Source organism: Chaetodon auriga, chromosome 21 (assembly GCF_051107435.1).
Source record: "Chaetodon auriga isolate fChaAug3 chromosome 21, fChaAug3.hap1, whole genome shotgun sequence".
Lineage (NCBI taxonomy): Eukaryota > Metazoa > Chordata > Actinopteri > Chaetodontiformes > Chaetodontidae > Chaetodon > Chaetodon auriga.
The window spans coordinates 14136953-14156838 of NC_135094.1; the positions used below are offsets into that span (position 1 = coordinate 14136953).

Below are 19886 nucleotides of genomic sequence, written 5' to 3' on the forward strand. Positions count from 1 at the left end.
GGCTCCACATTCAGAAGCAGTCAGGCAGACTTTATCTGGAGCGCTCAGAGACAGGAAACTGATGGCGTCCACCTTTGTTTTTCCTCGTTTTATGTGGAGAATTAATTCAGTCGTTCTCTGCCCTCTTATCCACACACACACAGATGACTTTGGAGATAATCTGTGTTTGATCTTCAGGAATATGTGCTCTCACTGATCGGGCTCTGCCTCTGTGACGCTGCTGTGCACCATCAGTATGTATGAACTGAAAATAGTGTGTCCTTATTCTGCAAGTCCGGTTGAGATTTTTATGGAGTTTTTAGGAGCTTTCAACCCCTTAAATATAAATCAGTATAAGCATGGTAAAATGCATGCTCTTCATCAATAGATATACAAATAAAACAGCTTTGTCTGCAGTGTGCAAGTTCATTCTTAGCCTTAGAAACAGTAGTTTGACTTTGATTTAAACATTTTTAATTGAAGTGTTCATGTAGTAAACAAAGTGTGCTTAGCTATATGAGGAGGACACACACATATAAAGTAAAATCCTGTGTGCAGCATCATTTCTAAAAAATGTGCATATCTTGCTAAGACTGAAAAAAGTGGCTTTGCAAGTTGAGACTAGAGTGGAGCACAGCAGGGGGACAAACCACCCTTGTTTATGATCTGATAACGCTAAGTCTTATAAGGAGGTCAGACTCTCCAGTCGGCAGGGCACGACAAAGACCACCAGCAGGGGGCAGCAGAGATCTGAGGTTAAACTGCAGGTAGACGTGGAGGAGATCTTTTCCGACATATGAACTTGTTGCTGCTGCAGTTAAACATTGTAATTGATTCATTTACTGAGAAGTACTTAAGTTTATCAGTAATGTCGTTTCAGACAGTAATGAATTCTAAGTCTACTTCGGGGAACACTCTTTTAGCTTTTCAACCAATATTAGTACTGCTAAATAACATGCAGCCATCCCTGCTTGAAACCATCTGAAACACGTCTTTTTGAAGTCAAACGAGGAAGACATTGAAACTAAAGGGACCATCAAAAACCCAAGAACAACATGGCCCTGGAGAGGCATATTTTATTTCGTTCATCAATATACTTCAGGAAACAATATACAAAGCAATGATGTGGTCACCTTTACTGAATGTGTGGTGCAGTTCAGTTATAGACTCAATAGATAGTACGGTGGGAAAAAAAAAACAGGCCTTTGCAGCCGAGGACCCTGCTCTTCAACAGTGGGGAACAAACGAACAAGAGCGGGATGGGACGTGCTAGAAAAACAACCCTGTGCATGACATACTTGCTGAAGACCTTTTCTTATTGGTCGAGCAGGCTCAAAGAAAACGTGGGCTCCGCAGGTAAACGAGGCTGTGAGACTTAAGACTTTCAACAAGGCACTAGCGTATGAACCAAACCTAACACTCCAATAAAATAACCAGTGCTCGCTTTAGTTGAACATGTTTATTACAATACATACATTTCACATTTGACCTTGTGACCTCTTGTTGCCCTGCTCTGACACAAGAGGTGATCACATACATCCGCCTCTAACCTGCTGTAGCTGTACTACACCACTCCTAAGCTGGGTGCAAATGAAAAATGCGTGAATATCATCGTGATTTACTGCTCATCACTACAACTCTTATAAATAAAACCTTTTTATTCTGTGTCCTCTTCTTAAAACTCCACTGGATGTAAGCGACTGTACAAAGGAATGAACCAGGAGGGAAAAAGAGGAACAAAAACTACTGGAACCCAAAGAAAAAAAGAAAAAAAAAAACTACAAGGAGGGTGTGAAGTGTTGATGTCTCAGGAGAGGGTGTGGCAGGGCAGGGCTGAGGTCAGGGGAGGGAGGGGGGGGGAGTGGGAATGGTCCAAAGCAGCACGCCATCACATCTCTTAATTTTTTCTAATCATTCACTCCACCACACCACCAGGCACTGTTTTTTCAGACTGGGACATGCAGGGCCACCAGAAGCTGCAAATAGATCACTGAACTGTTGTGAGCAGTCGCGACAGACCTGCAAAGAGGGGATGTTTACCACGCCTGAGTAGAGGTTACAGTTCACCCACAGGGGGCACAGGAAGAAAATCTAGACAGAGTACTCAGATTACTGATATTTGAGGACAGGGGGACATTGACACCAGTGTGTTATGCTTTATAATAGGCTTCTGTGTAAATAAATGACTTCAAACATCCTCCTCCGTTTACATGCAGGTCACACGCGCTCAGTGGTTCAATGATCTATGAATTGACGAAATGAAGCTTGAAGTCTGCAGATGAGTTAACATGAAGGAAAGGCTAGCTAATGAATGTAGCCGCCTAGGCGTTGATTAGTTTGGATGTCAAAAGCTTTGATAGGCATGGCTTTCCATGGCTTCAATCTACAAAACATATTTACAACATAGATAATAACATCTACAAGAAATCTACATTTTTTTCCGCCATGGGTTTTTACAAAACTGAGTCTTGTAAACCCACCCCACCCCCCCCACCCTCCTTCCGCTTCCTCCTCCCACAACAGCTCTTCACGTTTCCCTCTTGGTTCTCCCAGCCCAACGGTCCAAAGCCAACCCAACTGCAGCTCCTGTGTGTGTTGAGACTGGGCTCAAGAAGAACTGGATAACTGCTCTCCCTCCAGCTTCCATCTATGTGCAATGGGTCTTCCCCTTTTCTCCCAACGCCCGCTTCAACCCGCAACCAGAAATTCTCAGACCATGAAAGAATTCTGATTCTTCAACTTTTCAAGTTCTTTGATTTGCTGTCTCAGAAACAGTATCCTGTGGGACAGACAAAGACAACAACCATTAGTGTTTGTACTTAACACGCTAACAGGCGCATGCTTCTGAGAGAGACTGAATGTACATTCTCACCTCTGCTCACGCAATGTTGCTTGTATTTCACAGACTCTGACCAAGGATCGGAGGTTTTTGAGCTCGGTGCAGTTCTCAGACATACAGATGCTGCCCATGGTGTGAGCCTCTTCACGTAGTCTTGATGCCTTCATGATTTGTCACACACAAAATTTGTATTAAGAGGGTGCTGCCCTGAACAGCCACAATGACATTAGTATTCCAATCAATAGAAATGATGGTGAAGTGTTGGTGGGACTGACCTGTTTCTCTGCATGTTCAGCAGGCCAACCCTGTACATGTTTGATAAGATTCTCATTGAAGTGGGCAGCGAGGGTGGGGGTGAAGGAGCAGGAGGGCCGGGCTGCTGAGGCGGAGGGGGGAGCGGAGGCAGAGTTGGGGGCATTGCTGTTGCTGGAGGCGACATGGTTGGGACCCGGTGAGGGACTCCTCTGACTGCTGCAATGTACACAGGATGAAGAAGCAATGTAAGCAAAGAGTGTTTGTAAAGCAACTTCTGACCTGTCACACACAAGCCTAATTAACTTGTCCTCAGCAGCAGTGTTAAGAGACCAACTGTATTTCTCCCAGAGCCGCCATCACTGGAGTTTTGAGAGCTGATCACAAAATACAACTACAGGAAAATAACTATTTGATCAAGGCTCTAAATACAGCAGCAGCTCAGTGTCATACGGGTGAATAATAACGAAAGCTTGAGTTGAGACAGTCTGAAAAGGAATTTGATGGAAGAAAACACTTTTTCCAAAACACTGCATTATGTATAAACAGACAAACAACAGCAGCAACTGCAGGTCTCTGTCAGTGTAGACACTGGATCTGTTCAGTCATAATACTGAAAGTGCTGTCAACGTGCTTCTTAGAAAGACATGATTTGAGCCCAAAAGACACTTTGTGTAACTCTTAAGTGCACAAAGAGAGTTGATACACAGCCAGTCACAGGTGTCAGATTAACAAATGAAACATGCTTCGGTGTAGACATGGCATTGAGCTACAACTGAACAAGCCTAACTAATGACTAAATGTGTGGAGCTGCAAAACCATCAAGTCTGATGAGGGGACACTGGGGATAAAGGAGTGGGAATCAGAAGAAAACTGTATAACCTCCTTGTTCAAGGACTCACGCCTGTGAGTCTACATCTACCAAAGCCATGCACAGAGAAAACAAAAGCTTAGCTTGATGCACAAAATTAACTGAAATTTTACACTGCACTAATGAACACCACTGATGAAACTGACCACAAGGCGCCTTCTTGTTGCCCAAAAGAAATGAATGACCTCAGTGAATGAAAGACCAGAGACAACTGAATGAACAGGAACTCATTCCATCAATGACCAGTAGATGGTGCCACAACACTACACAACTAAGCCTGTCTACAGCGAGGAGTGAACTTTTTGTGGTAAAAACTTCATCATTCATGAGCTGATGTGAACAGGCTGTCCCACATCTTGATATTATTTCCGGTCTATTTTGCAGAATGTGTAGATAATTTGACAGAAAGGACATCAATGCACACAAATGTAGGTATGCTTTTATACATCATATCTTAAATATGGTAAACAACAATGAAACATCTTGCGTGCACTTGTTAAAGATGAATTCAGCACTCCAGGAGCAACAGACTCAGCAAAAAATATATGCCATTATATCATAGCTGGCCATCTCAAGACCCACAAATAATGAACCATGGTCAAGCAAACTGTCCGCAAATATCGTCCAAGGCTGCCTGCCATGCATGCTGCTTATTCTGCTTGAACTTGTTGTGCGGTTGGACCTACCCTTGGCGCTGGAGGGTGCGCGGGGAGGCCGTCGTGGCATCATGACTGTGCTGCTTATCGCTGGAGAGGGGCTGCTGGGATGTGGGCTGGGGATGAGACGCCTGCTTCACCGATGGCGTGCTCACCTAAACACAGCAAGTTAGAAGCACTGCATCAAAACAAGTGCTGTCCACCAAATACAAGCTTACAGAAAGTATATTCTGTCCAGCCATCCATCAGTGCCTCTTTCCTTCCTCAACAACATGCATCACTTAGGGAATTTGAAAGATCAGGTTTACTTCCTTGTCAGTATGAATTATTCTATTGTAAATGTCTAGTTGAGATGCGACATGATTCAGTGTATTTCACAAAATAATACTGTTTTTAACATGGGATTATGCACGATTCTATTGTCTTGTATTTGCTACATCTCATCCAACAGGACAGAGACTAATACTGTGCCACACAACCAGACTGAAGTGCAAAGAAATTCAGTTCAATGTCAGTCACCTTTCAGCAATATGAATAAATATGCGATTATCTGAACTTGTTGAACTTCTTAAATGACTGTTGTCCACGTTCTTTAGGAAATTCAACTGGCTCCTTGTGTCTGAACAAAGAGACCCAAGGCTCAAGTCTTCACTCTAAGCATTTCGTGTTCATACATGCTTATTATTAATTTTGCCAGCTGGCTACTTTTCCTTTCCAACTGGATGCTGCAGAAGCTTGCTGAACACACTGAATTTTATGCCTTACTTTTGGCTGTGAGATGACAGGCTGCGTGCTGAGGAGGGGTTTAAGAGGACCAGCGTTGGTCTGTGGTGTGCTGATCCTTGGAGAAACATAAGACCTGGGCGATGAAGCGTCTGATGTTAACGACATAGGTGACTGGTTCGATTGCTGAGCTGCTTGAGGTACACAAACAACAAGAAAGACAATCGAAGGGATCAGTACAATCTACTACATATAACACATAAGACAGACTGAGAAAACCACTGGAAGAGTAAACAGATTATTGCTGTTAGCTGATGCTATTACAGAACTATTCAATAAACGCATGGGAAACCCAGAAGGTTCCCCTGTTTTCACTAGCCAAAATAATCCTTATACTGCACACATAACTGACTACAACTGCACAAAGTGGTGGAACAGACATGCTTCAGCGGGCTTCGTTTACCTTGGTTAGAGAGTTGAGCAGCTTGAGAGAGGATAGTAGTGATATTGAAAGCTGATGGTCCAGCAGTAAGGATCTTATGGAGCATCGACTGTAATGAAGCTTGTGTGACAGCAGCTGTGAGAACTAGAGAGGGACAAACAGCCACAAGGTTAGGGATGGTTCAGGATTTCCCAATTTTCAAATTGTGAAGAAGTCGATCTGCATGTTATTGCAGCTACCCTAAATATAGACTACAGGGAGTGGGTTCTAGTCATCAGTGTAAGAGTACCCAGATCTAATACTGTCAGAAGGCTGTGTGTTCACTGCTGCTGAGGAAATAATGTTCCTGTTTATGAACAGCACCACAACGTCTCAATACCATCCGTCACCACCACAGTGGTCTGGACAGCCGAGGCTTCCTACTAGTTACTATTTTTGCATGAAATGCCCATCCCTAGTCGTACACTGATAGATTAAGTCCTGCTACCCAAACGGTTTATGCACCGCAAATTCAAGAACACGTCCTGTATAAATATGTTCAGTAAAAATATCATTTGATTTCAACATGCTATGGTCAAACAAACTGAACATGCATGTCTCAACTAACTACACAATGCTTTGAGATTTGGATGGTACGGGCTGAGGGAAGACATAAAACATTTTCAAGTTTATGATTATTATGTAACTAAGGTAATTATGAACGAGCATTTCATCATTTTTGCATTTTGTTCTTTTCCCTGATTTCTTGGTCCCACTTACTGCACAGACAAATTATTAAGAAGTATTTGTACAATGTGCACTGCATTCATTACTGATCTTCATTTCCTGGTTGTGGATTTAAAAAGTGATCAACAAAAATTATGACCATTGCAGACCCTGCATCAGCTAACCACTGGGAGCTCTTGTGATGAAGTCATCAATGTGTACAAATACCGGCAACGTCAGCAGGACATTGACCACACACACACACACACACACACACACACACACACACACACACACACACACACACACACACACCTTCCAGACAAAGTGTCAACATACAGCCAGGTCCACTGTCAAACTCTGTATTGTACAGCTTTAACCTCAGTGTGAAAAGACACAATGAGTGTCACTGAAGAATAAATGTTAAGTCTGACAACTCATTTAACAAGTCTGTGACCATTAAGCCACAGAGCATTTGCATAGCTAAGCCAGATTCTCCATCTTCTCCCTCAACCACCCAGGCTGCAGAGGTGTAACTATTGCTTCTCTCATATAACTAAGACTCAGACTGGTAGGATGCATTTGGTGTCCCCTACAACATCAGCCAAGGTTTCCACTAAGTGTTGGTCCAGCAACGATGAGCTTAAGGGGCTCACAGCAAACAGCATGGGCTGAAGGTGCCAGTATACTAATACAAGTGCTTGTCTGATGTCAAACAGCATCCAAAACCAACAATTTCTCATGGCTACAAACTAAAGTGCACCGTCAAATACCTTTTAGGAGAGACTATCTGAAAATCCCCATATTAACAATTATTGCCTCTTGCCCGTCTCAGATGGAAAGATTGACATGCCATATCAAAGCCTCCAATGCAGAGGAGTCAGACCGGAAGCTTATAGCAGTACAACCTGTACCTAGTGTTCATCACACATATTCACTGAAGCTAGCTGAAAGTAGACGACAGCTGAATGGAAATATGTATCCATCTGCATTTTTCTTACCTTCGTTGATTTTCGCCATGTCCACACTGGCATTGTTTAGCTGTAGGGCAGTCTGAAGTGCTGGGAGTAGCTGGCGAAGCAAGGTGGGGTCCTGAAGTAGTGGAGGGGCGGGGGACTGCAGGACTGGGGACACGGGCACCGTGGAGGCAGATGATCCAGGGGGCCCAGATGAGGGGTTCAAGCTGCCTGAGCCTGAGGATGATGACTGGGACTGGGAGGCAAGGGTTGCTGCAGGCTTCTCCACCTGGGCGGACTCTGTGAAGTCAGCAGAAAGAAGGATTTCATCAACAGGGGCAGTCTCACAGATCAATTTTCTTCTAATGATAACATAATACTATATATTCATTTATACTGGTCGGAACAACATCAGATAGGGATGTGTGCGATAAGTAGCAGTAGTAGATTAAACGTTGCTATCCTCGCTAGCCAGCATCAGAAATACTAGTAGGTTAAACTTAGTGCCATTGATTTAATGTACACATCTAAATTAAAGGATAATGTGTTCATAATGCATGGCAGGGTTTCCGTTATCTGGTAATTACCAGTTTTTAACCGGAAAAATCTGATCAAGTCCGACAACTTTCAATCTCTCCAGTCAAAATGTCAGGTGAAAAACACATAGCCCTCTACCTGCATGTTACTGCAGCCATAGTAACACATTATTTGTAATATGCTAAAACTTTCATCACAGTAATGCAAAATCCATGTCATTGCAGAAAATGACACCAGTGATAGTGATGAAACTGGGACACTGGTCATCCCTACTGTAGACTACTTAACAACTTACTAAAACACGTGGGAAACCAAAGTAGTCACTGACTGACTGTATCAATTCCCTTGTTTACTCATCATAAAACATACTTTCAAACTCAACAGAAACAAAACTCACCAAAAATATCTTGGTTAGTCTTTCAGTTCACTTTTTCATTACTGTTGGTGATGGAACAGAGTTGGTCATGCTATTAGGTTGACCCACATTGCATTTTCAGTCAATGAAAGTGACATTATGTGTAGAGTTTCCAATTGGTGCCAGGCCACGTGCCCTGGAAGATTTCAATGTCCAGGACAAATGGGAATAACTCCAGTCACTTGATATCTGATTATGGGACCTATTCTCCCATGTTTTTGTGTCTCAGTGACAAATGGAAACAACAACTGTTTTTCATTTTTCCAGTATTGAGCGAGAGCGCCGCAGCTGGCAGCCACAAAACAGGCTACAATCTAATCCCTCTGGACTTTTGCGCATCATCAATTGCCGCTGACAGGCTCAGATTATTATTGCTATTAAGTGTCTGACAACATTATGGAAAGGATCCCTACAGAGACAGACCTTTTTGTTAAAGAATAAGATCTATTTTGTTTAACATAAACAGCCATTATATCGAGCTCGCCAAAGCCACCAGACTCCATTCACAAAAACGTCTTTCACATCTAACTCAGGAATTATTCTCACTGGACATTATGACAAATGATACATCAGGTGAGATGCGTCTTTGCATTGAAACTTCATGAAGTGGATTATATAATACTATAACTCAACTGTAACTCATTGTTTCTCCTGCTCACACATGTTTTAAGTGGTCCTGATTCTAGCTAGTTGGATCCCAGCTTAGTTTTAGTGCAAAGCCACAGTATGTGTCTACAAGCCATATTAGCATGCAAGTTTCGGCCCTTTGTAGTCTCAGTCTTTTGGTAAGCAGTTCCTTAGCATTCATCAGCCAAAGGTCAGCTCAACAACAGTCATCATTGACTAACCAATAACAATGCTTAAGCCAAAGGCTTTCAGGTAGATTTGTACAAAGGAGGTGACAAAGAGGGAAAACACTCATCCTTGATGTTTTGGGCAAGCAAAGCCAAGCACCAAAATATACAGACGTGCAATTCATGATGGTCCGTTGCAGGAGACTGACAAGGATACAGAATACGTGTTGTAACACTTACTAGTAGAAGTAAAGCCAGGGGCTGTTGAAGCTTGCATTGCCTCTCTTCTGTAGTCCCTGTCTTTGGGGAAACTGTTGACAACTGCAGTCTTTGTTGCCTCTTTTTGCCTCTGTTCTCTGTGAAACACAAGTACGAAACAAACAGATATTAGCCATGTATCTAAGTTCTATCTTTCTAGCTTTGCCTGACACTGATTAAAATGAAGTGTGTCCAACCAAGTGGTTTGGGTAAAGGGATTATAGCTACCTCTCCAACCATTCTTTGGGCTTCTCCCACTGGGACACCTCTGTCCTGCAGTTGTAATAGTATTTCTTTCCAGAGGAGCTGATGTGCTCCGACCAGTCGTCACCTGGTTCATAAGGCTGAGATAAAGAGAAAATATTAAGGAAAATGGGGGAAGTCAGACAGCAACCGATTGTGTGTGTGTGTGTGTGTGTGTGTGTGTGTGTTGAGGAGATCTGATGCAAGAGCTTGTAATGTAACCTGAAATATCAAGAGCTATTGGGGATGGGAGATAGCTACAGCTGGACTGTTTTCACAGAAGCTTTTTAGGTGGGAGGGAAGGCTTATTTAAGAAACAGCTGAAGTTGTTAAGGTGCCAAAGTGAACTAGTTTGCTGTTTACTAAGATTCAGTATTTTGCGACTGGTGATTTGTGCCAATTCTGATACCATATTACACTGTAATCCAGCGCCTCCATCATATTGTAATGTTCCACATTCATTGTGTTGTTAAGGTCAATATTGTAAGGCAAACACAGACAACAAAACAGACAATTAGAGGTTATGCATTAATGAAGCAAGGGGAACTGAAAATAACTTTGCATAAACACAGCGCCTCTGAGCCTTCTCTATGGCAATATTATTGACACTGTTCAGTCACTGCACACGAGATTGCAACTAATCAAATGACTGTGCCATACACTCGGGCGTTTCTCCTTGGTGGTGCAGTGCTTAACATCAATGTGATGAGATCAGACTTTTTGACTGAAATGGATAGCTTTGGAATTGCTCTCTTTGCCAAGTAAAATTTAACACGGGAAGGTAAGAGGAGAACAAAAAAGTGATTTAACTGTGAAATTTGGCTTAAGCAAGCAAGAACAACACTAACATTAAATGATGGGAAACAAACTTCAGTCGTGCTAGAATGGTCTTTTCATCTATGTTAATAATGAAAACATTTTGGTTTATTGAAGCAGAAATGAAAAGACAAAGATGTAAGCTTATTGACTTTCTGCCATTAAAAGATGTTTGCAGTTTTCCTTTGACAACATAAAATATAATTTTTCAAGTTGTTATCAACATAGCAGTGTATTTAATGCTTTTCATCTTTACATCAAGAGCACAAAACAAATCCAAATATCAAAGCTGTGAAACTACCAAACAGCAGCTACTACCAACAAACAATCAGGCTGTCGAGCTGGAAGAATGATGTTTAATCCATGGCTGAGGCAGAGGCAGAGGCAACACTTACTGTTTCTGAGGTCTTGCTGGGGTTAGAATGTGAGTTGGAGCTATGAAGGGAACTGTGGTTGTGAGAATTTTCTTGTGGAGAATAACTGGTCCCTGCAACAAAACACAAGGAGAGGGAACACACCATCAGTAATTGCCAATAACATAACTGTGCCAAGTTCATAGACTTAACTGTGAAAAGCCTGGCTGAGAACAAAATGAACACAACAGCACACGGCCATAAATGCTTACTGGTCCCTCAGAGAAATGAAAGAAACAAGGTGGTCAGATGCTGAATGTCTCTAAGTGGTAGACGTATGCTTAGTAGCTATAAATATCCCTGTAGGTAAAAAGTGGCAAGACAACAAATAATACACTGAACGTTAGTTTACAGCAATGCACAAAAAAAAAAAAAACACTCTTTGTTGCAAACTATGTCCAACTGTCTAGTAGCAGTTTTGAGGCCTGTCAGATGGTGCAATGCCTGGCGACTAGCAGCCCAACAATGTAAACAGGAGCGAGGAGGAGGGACGCAAGCAAAACATCTCATCAACTCAAGTCGTCCATCTGCATCATTCTGATGTTTTGTAAATACAGCAAAATAATAAACAAGCTTTGGTCACAGTACTGGTACTCTTATGCGTTGAAAAACCTCAAAGAGGAGGAGGAGGAGGAGGACGACGAAGAGATGCTCAGGCAGGCAAGTCATGGTAGAAGAGGGTAAAATGGGATGCTTTTCCTGCAAAGCGGTTTTAAGGTAAATACATATTTTTAGCTGTAGCATTATGCTAGCTTACAGTGTATTATGGTTAATTTTATGTCATACTCAAATTTGTTGGTTTCTTCATGTGCATTGTAGCAGGAGTCACATTATGGGATTTTGGTTTCAAGTTTATTTATTTGATGTTTTATTGGTTAGAATTTTGACATGACCTGTTTGGTGTCTCCAAAGCTCTAAATCAGCTATCTGTTTTGGTTTTCACCATGTTCTTGCAGGATCTCAGGATTAAGAAAATCATGTGCAGTCAATTGCAAGTATGTTGTCAACATTTTTTCCATATGTGTGAGAAAAGCCTATAATAACATCTCTACAGGTAATAGAACAAACGTAGCCATCAGATAGCAAGACTGAACTTGGTTTTGCTCATCCCTTATTAGATGCTGCAAGTGTAAACGCTACAGGATATCTTGACATTTGTAACATTTTTAAAATTGCTTTGGGGTATAATTATATATAAGTGAGGCAAACCACAGCAGGGAAGACACACACGTCTCACAGAAGACACAAGTTTTCTTGTGCCCATTTGGAGTAGCCTATGGCAAAACCGAATCAGTAACTTCCCGTGGCATGTCTATATGTGTCAAAGAAGTGCTTCAGCTCATAAATTGTGCTCTTTACAAGAGAAGTTTAGTCTAATTTTACATGCAGCTGGGAGTTAAAAAGAACAATCAACAGATAAAAATTCTGCCTTCACTGTAGAAGAAAAAAAGCTTTACACAGTTCCTAGTTAATACAAGGGGTGTCAGATTCAGTTAATTTTGCTTTTGAGAACCCTTTAGCCATTAGCGGGTAAGTAACTGGTCAATTAGATCCAAAATATTTTCACACCTAACTCTAATTACAATTATATTATAACTCATTATTTTCTCTTGACAATATGACTGAAGAGATTAAATATGTTAGACGGTAATTATCAGATAACAGAGACCCTGTTCTGAGTCAGCATGACATCACACATAACTGGTCAAAAATATTCTCCGTGGGGAACTGATTAACGGTTAACCACGGACATTCCTAGTTACGAGTTTAAAGAAAAGATAACTGAAGGTGAATAAAATGATTTGGATTGTAACTCATTTTCAAGATATATAGGTCTGTCTCAAATCTTACTACAATTACATCAGTTCATCAAAAAAGCTATCCAACATTTGTGTCACAAATCCTTTTTTCCAGGTGCAAGATTCTCACAACTGTGCATTGATGGGCAGGCACTGATAACCTGACTTGTTCTCATCATCCAAAACCAAGTCAACATTCCAGCATTCAGGAGCTGTTAGAGCCCAAAACTGTGTTTCTGCTGCTCAGACAACGTCGGTGTGCTCCAGCTACATTTCATATAGCATTCTCATTCATCTGGTCACCTCTTTCATACATTTAATCCTACTGACCTTTGTTATTTTTTTCTGCTGCATTAACAGATCAAGTTAGGTACTGCCTATGGTATTCTATGTAATACCCCTTTATACCAAGGACATGCATTTAACTCACGTTCCCCAACACAGGGTATTCTAAGGTGGCACATAAATGGGTGTTGACCTACAACATGACAAAATTACTTTTCAAGTAATGTTCAAGAGCTATCAGCAGTCAATTTAATGACAGGGAATTAAAGGACGAGAGTTGTTCTGAGCCAATTTGTACATCAGGACTGAGTCCAATCAAGGCTGTTTTTGAAGGTTTGTTATCAGCCACATAAAGGCTGGTGCATTTCTTCTGATGTTTTTCTGTGTATGCCATCTGTCAGAAATGCAGCTTTATGCTCCAGCTAAACACTGCAACCACACAGCAGACTAAGTAACCCACAAGTGAACCACAGTACATGCAAAAACCAACAGTAGCCAGCAGTTTCAATTACTAATGTTGGTGTGTGTCAGGCGACGCAGAAGTAGCATCACTGAGACGAAGAAATGCTTCTGTTTCAGCAACATTTTGCAGGTGGACCACGCCTCTGAGGAGCTGCTGTTGCATACTAACATTCCTCTCTCCACTGACTCCATGCTATCTAAGGACTCCCAGGGAAACTGGTTTGAGGAGGTGGTAAGCACTGCTTAAAATACTGGAGTCCCAGATATAAAGCATTACGTTGATGCACAGGTACACTAGTACCGACATGATATGCATCAGATTCTTCTGAAATTAATGTGACGGGATTAGCTACATAATATCTCAAGAGAAGAGTCACCACTCTTGTTGAATTACAGAAACACAGTCCAATTCAATCATCAACCTAAGAGCAGCCAAAAGCCTCACAGTAGCCATTACAGAATTAACTTTTACATGATATTCAGCAAGTACCAGTGAAATTTGTCATTTTACCTGGCGAAAGTGACAGTGAGGGTCAGCTAAGGCCTGACTGTGTTCTACATTGCTTAGGGGAACCTGAGTAATTTGAGTATTAGGCATAAGTGTATGAAAGAGAGAGGAAAAGGCTGCAGTTAAATTTTAGATCTCAGCGCTACAACTATCCTCACACTGTCAATCAGATAGGATGTGTAGTAAATAAATGATCAATCATCCATTCACAGCCCTCTGCAGAACAATGTCACCACAGCTGCTGCAGAGTCAGGAAGAATACATGATAACATTAAACCTGACACACATTGCTTTCTTGAGATGTTTTAGAATAGACTGCACATTCCCCAGCCTGCAATTAAAAATCTCTTCTAGGAAAGAAGCCAACCTCTTATAAAGAAGTCTCACCTGTAGCTGAAATTACAACATCTATCTGATGAGCTTGCATGGTTTAGCTTTTCTAACAGCTTTTGATTTATCCATTTTACATCCTACAGAAGTTAATATGGACACAGTTGATGACAGGAAACGGTTCTAAAGGGCCACACACATTGCCAGTGAATGATGTCTGTCAAAAGACCCGCATTCATTGTATTCTATGCAAGCCCCTGCCCTGGTGGCATCTTCACACACACACCAACGTATCAGAATATGCTACAGTCCTATTTTTAATACATGTCAACCTTCAAGAAAAGAAGCAATTTTTTTTATTGGCTCCATGGACCAGCACATTGCGGTTCACTCAAAAATGACTAATGGTCTTTATGACATGTCTAATGTGAGCTCTGGGCATCAACTGATATGTCAAATGATACAATGCCATGCAACACTGCCGATGTGTGCTGCGCTGCACGTTAGAATTAAGCTTCTCATCTCCTCACTCCTCAGCACTGTCATTTGCTGCCGCTGACCACAGTACCAACTTGTGCAGCTCCCCTGCTGAGCCTGCTAGTATGCAGGCCTCCTTCATAGCCTTTCCCTGGTCTATGGCTCCCAGCTTGGTCAGGATTAGGGCTGTGACTTGATAGCATTTAACAAACTCTTTCCAACTCCTTATCAAATATAAACTGTAATATGGCAGAAATCCTCAACAAGCTAAATATCACACGATAGCTTTTGCCCATTTTTAATGACAAACGTGTTATGTTTGTTCACACATCTAGCAACACATCGAGCAACATTAGCATTCATTTGGAGTAATGCTTCTCGCAACTTGATAAATGTTTAAGTTCAAATATTCACTCTCCTTTTAGGAGTTGGTGGAGATATATTAGCTGGGTCCTCAGCCCCTAGCTTCTGTAAACTACAAAACAATCTGTTCTCGCTTAAAAATCTAAAATCCATTTCCTTTTACAAGCTTTGGAAACTACAAGTTGCAAACAGGAGTGCTAATACTGGTCTGAATCACTCACTGATTTTTGACTTTGCTCAACTTTGAAATTGTATGGGAAATCTTTCTTTAGGTTAACTTTGGCAAAGTCATCCAATGTGGTCTCTGTGTGTTTCAGTACATACAATTACCCTACCAACGTTGTTTACACTTGTTAGGGATGGCTAACCGTTAATTAACCACCAAGAATATTTTTGATCAGTTATGCGTGTCGCCCTATAGGTTAATTTGCATATGCACGCACAGTGCAATGCACACTGGACCGAGGCCATCACCCAATTGGTGTACCATACGATTGAGAGCCACATGCTGCCAGTCAGTGTGGTTGAGCGTGAGGCATTGAAACTGCTAGCTCTCTACCACAAACCCCAGAATGTTGTGCCATCGAGAGCTACCGCGACTATACACACACTGGAAAAAAACTGAGAGGAAGGATGAGCTAAAAGTCAAAATAGTAAGGACAGACAGGCTAGCTCTGACGACCGCCTGCTGGAAAGCTCCCACAAACAAAAGCTGCATCACAACTACCTACACTTCATCAATGCTGACTAGGAGAGGGGTTTCTGTTATCTGGTGATTGCTGGTTTTTACTTGGAAAATGTGGTGAAGTTCAACACATGTAAGTCTCTCAAGTCATAATGTCCAGTGAAAAAAATAATAATAAAAGTAAGATGCACAAAATATTGTGTCCTTACATGCTCTCACTCCTCTGCCGATTCTGTGAATTAAGGGTTCATTATGACCAAACCAGAGCTGGAGGTGATTGTTGGAACAGTGTAAGGATAAACCAAAATTTGGTGAGGTTTATTTTGTTTACGTTGAGTTTGAATGAAGTGCGTTTTACGATGACAAACTTACTGTTTCTGTAAATAAAGTCTGGTGGCTTCAGAGCGATATAGCGGCGGTTTCTGGTTAAACAAAAAGGATTTTGCTCTTTAACGAAAAGGTTCATCTGATTAGGGATACTTTCCAAATGCTGTCAGACACGCAGAATAATAATCTGAGCCTGTCAGTGGCAAGAACAATCACTTTCAGCGGATGTACATTAATTGTAAGCAAACACACAGTGGAATTACATTACAGCCTGTTGGATCAGTTTCAAAAACTGGCCCCTATAGTCACTTAGACACAAAAACATGGGAAAATAGGGTCCATAAACAAAGACATTCGGCCACAATTTCTCCCGGTTGTTAGAAATCTACCAGGACACGAATGACTGGGAGACGCAACTGCTCAGTTACCAGTTCATGGTTACAGGACTATTGAAAGCAAAATTAACCAAAACTGACATCCCTAATAGCTATGTTCTTCTCTTCTTCACAGGCTGTCATGATTTATATTCATCTTGTGTTGAAATTCTGTAGAAATTAATTCTGCTGTATTTTGTCAATTATCACTTCTTGTATAATAACCACCAGCACTGCGATGCACAACACACGTCAAGCAGACTTAAGACATTTAGTACGATGCCGTCTAAAGCAAAACACACTCAGATTAAGGCTGATGTAGATGGCTTTGACACCACTTCAATCTCAAACATCTCAATAGAAAATGTAATATGGCATTTCTTAAAAATCTGTACAAAAATTACAGTAACTTTGATCTACAAATTAACCCCCCCATGTCAATATTCCTACCAGCTCTTTCTGTCAGCAAGGGAGAGCCTGTAATACTGTATATCCTCAGTTGTTTTGTTGTCATCTTGTCTGACAGATGTCACACAGTGACTGCTGCAGTTCAACATTGATGCTGCAAATGTTTTAGCAATGCATCACTTTGAAAAAAAACAGCAACACCAAACATTACGCTGGCAAACTCAACTCTAGAAACTCAGTATGGTACTCTCATGGATTCAGCTCCACATAGCAGTAAAGCATTCTTATACACCAACATAATCCTGAATGCGTGGACAAAACTGCTTGCTAGTTAATCAAATTTAGAAAAACGGGAGAATGTTTTGTGTCCATATATTTGTGTTAACTTGGTAAGAAAACATGACGAAAATACAGTAAGTCTACAACCAAATTTAAAACCATCAAAGTTTCTACTTGGCGTCACTGAGAAGCCACTTTTCAAACCTCAAGCAAAAGAACTTCTGACATTGTCGGCAAAACTGGTCAGCTCCAAAACAAATTCAGATATAAACCTTAAACATGGCAAAGAGTTATTTCCATTAACTCCCGAAAGCTTTGGCTGTGTGTGTGTGGAGTTATTTTTCACTCCACTGCATAACAATTTAAATACAGTCTAAAAAAAAATCTACGTTTGTGGTCACTATTAAAAACCACAATGTTCAACCAACCACAAACATTTCAAGTTTACTCGACTGATTAATGTCAAATGCTTCTAAAACAAAATGAAATTTAGTTGGTTGCTACTGAAATGTAGCATAAAGTTCAGATCTATTTTACACTTGTAGGATCCAAAACTACAACAGGCAGAATACTTACAACTTACTCACTGAAATAAGCATAAAGCATGCTGTAGTTGTGTCTGAAGGTAAAAAATGAAAATATGCTGCAGAGCTTCAGTAGTAAATTTACTGGCTTATGTGACGGCATCATCTACAGCCATTACAACAAGCTAGTTGTTTTTAATCTAAACCCATTTTATTCTCAATAACCACTGTGTCTCACCTCCATCCCTGTCTCTGGCCCGATGTGTGTGGACAGCCTTTGCTCTACTGTGCCCTGTGCTGTCGATGTGTTTGTTTTCAGGGCTGTCAGACCTCCTGAGCATTTTGCAGGGGGGAGTGACATCTGAGGAGTCTCGCATCTTTTCATGTCGGTGGTCCCCTCCAGGATGGCTCTTGGATGAGTATTTGAGAGTCTGTAGACACAAATCAAACACCTCACTACAATCTATTACCTTGAGTGAACAATGATTTAAATCACTTTATCATCATCTGAGGGTCCCAGTCTTACCCTCTTGCTAAACACCATATTTGGCTGTTCAAACTAGAAGAGTCACAGTACTTTTGCATCAAAGTTTTAATTTTCCAGGAATTAATATGGAGAGCTAATGTCCATTCATACAGCTAATTACTCATGATTTCAAAGCAGCAGGTTTATGTGTCAAATCTTTTGAGTGCAACATTACTTAGCACCCACATTACCTGTACTAGTAGGGCTATTTGGTAGTTTCTCACTTAGTAACAACGTGCTAATGAATACCATGACTCTAATATTATGACAGTAAGTAAACAACATTTAACAAACTTGTGTCAGCCTTCGTTATGGCTTACTATTTGTACTTAAATCTAAATTGTTAATACACTGGTTTATAGCATACATGACGAGCACTTTGATGTTTCGAGAGTTTAGCTAGCTACATACTTAAAATGACAGATTGCGGTCAGGCCCTAATCGGACTGGCTAGCAAGCAAGCTAACAGTAACGGCTATCATTAGCTTTGAGCTGTAATAAAACTCGCTTGTATCTTTTTATAAAAACAGCTGAATTCGACGAATATATTCAGTCTATGTTGTCCTCACCTGACAATGTTTACGTTCGGAAATATTTGCAGCGCATACACTGCAATTTCTAACAAAATGATTTACTTTTCACGTTATTTTCCGCACTGACTGGGGCCTGTTGTGCTCTCCAGAAGCCTGAACTAGAGTGTCCATTTTAATCTTATTTGCTGCTAGCAAGCTAGCAGGCTACGGTTAGCTAACAAGTACCTGATAGGGCTGAGAATCTCTTCGGTCGCACCTGCAAATATAAAGAAAACTGTTGTAAATATGAAGCTTCAAATGTCAATATTGAGACACAGTTGAAAGTGCTGCAACAGCTGAACATGCAAGTTTCCAGACACTTATTTTGGTTTCAATAAAAATGGCGGATTGTCAAAGCGTAGCTACGAGGAAAAGGAAAATCTGAATAAGTAACGTTAAAAAGATGTTTACCCATCGCCGAGTCTCGGTTGTTTCCTTGCATACATTACCATCAATGCCGTGTTAGTGTGTTTGGAGTGGGATGTGAAAGACTGATCACGGTACTATATTTTTCTTGTTGATTTAGCGACCTGAAACCGTCAATTATTTCAACCTAGCTTGTGGGTATTTCAATGCTATCAGCAGCACTGGTCGAAAGAGCGCCCTCACTCAGTCCATCTCCCACACAGACACACACAGCCGTGTCTCTATCTGCCGAGAAAACGTAGCAGTTTAGCGGCGCGCAGGGTTGCCAGATATTAGACGTTGACCAGTATGGCAGAGTCGTTATGAGTCAATGGTACCAAAGTAAAGTGCTGTGTAATTATATTATGTCATGGGCCCAGCGTGATATCCAGTTGTTTGTTGCTTTATATGTGTGCACATTTTCCTATTTCCGTCAACAACTACTGATACTTATATTAGCAAATTTGGCAAATGCGCACTAACCCTCACACACAAATATAAGGTGAAATGAACTATTAAAAACTCAAGTACGCCCAGGTGTCAGGATTCTGATTTTACCAATTGTGCTTCCACGAAATTGAGTATTTCAGAGATACCTATCAAATGCGATTGACAAACGTGGGTATTGTAAAAACCTGGCAACCTTCACTGCAACGCTCACTC

The 19886-nt window shown here is 41.2% G+C and overlaps 1 protein-coding gene across 2 annotated transcripts; it reads right to left on the bottom strand.

Moving 5' to 3' along the window:
• Nucleotides 1-1038: 1038 nt before the first annotated feature.
• On the bottom strand, nucleotides 1039-19466 carry waca (WW domain containing adaptor with coiled-coil a). 2 transcript variants are annotated; one of them, XM_076761742.1, is made up of 13 exons: nucleotides 19230-19466; nucleotides 19005-19035; nucleotides 17959-18151; nucleotides 10882-10973; nucleotides 9656-9771; nucleotides 9410-9525; nucleotides 7469-7723; nucleotides 5784-5906; nucleotides 5363-5511; nucleotides 4628-4752; nucleotides 3094-3289; nucleotides 2852-2979; nucleotides 1039-2758 (listed from the first exon to the last, which is right to left on the bottom strand). In XM_076761742.1, the coding sequence occupies exons 1-13, from the start codon at nucleotides 19268-19270 to the stop codon at nucleotides 2689-2691; spliced, it is 1635 nt and encodes a 544-aa protein (XP_076617857.1). In that variant the 5' UTR covers nucleotides 19271-19466; the 3' UTR covers nucleotides 1039-2688. The 2 variants fall into 2 exon arrangements, with proteins under 2 accessions (XP_076617857.1, XP_076617856.1); XM_076761741.1 differs by having other exon boundaries at nucleotides 5363-5514; nucleotides 19230-19451.
• Between the last annotated feature and the right edge of the window lie 420 nt (nucleotides 19467-19886).

Excerpts from the sequence above, each read along its gene's own strand:
- waca (XM_076761741.1), bottom strand. The coding sequence starts at position 19,270 with ATGGTAATGTATGCAAGGAAACAACCGAGACTCGGCGATGG. Across the intron at positions 19,036-19,229 it reads CAACCGAGACTCGGCGATGG|GTGCGACCGAAGAGATTCTC; the intron begins GTAAACATCTTT and ends TTATATTTGCAG. Across the intron at positions 9,772-10,881 it reads CCAGCAAGACCTCAGAAACA|CCTTATGAACCAGGTGACGA; the intron begins GTAAGTGTTGCC and ends TCTTTATCTCAG.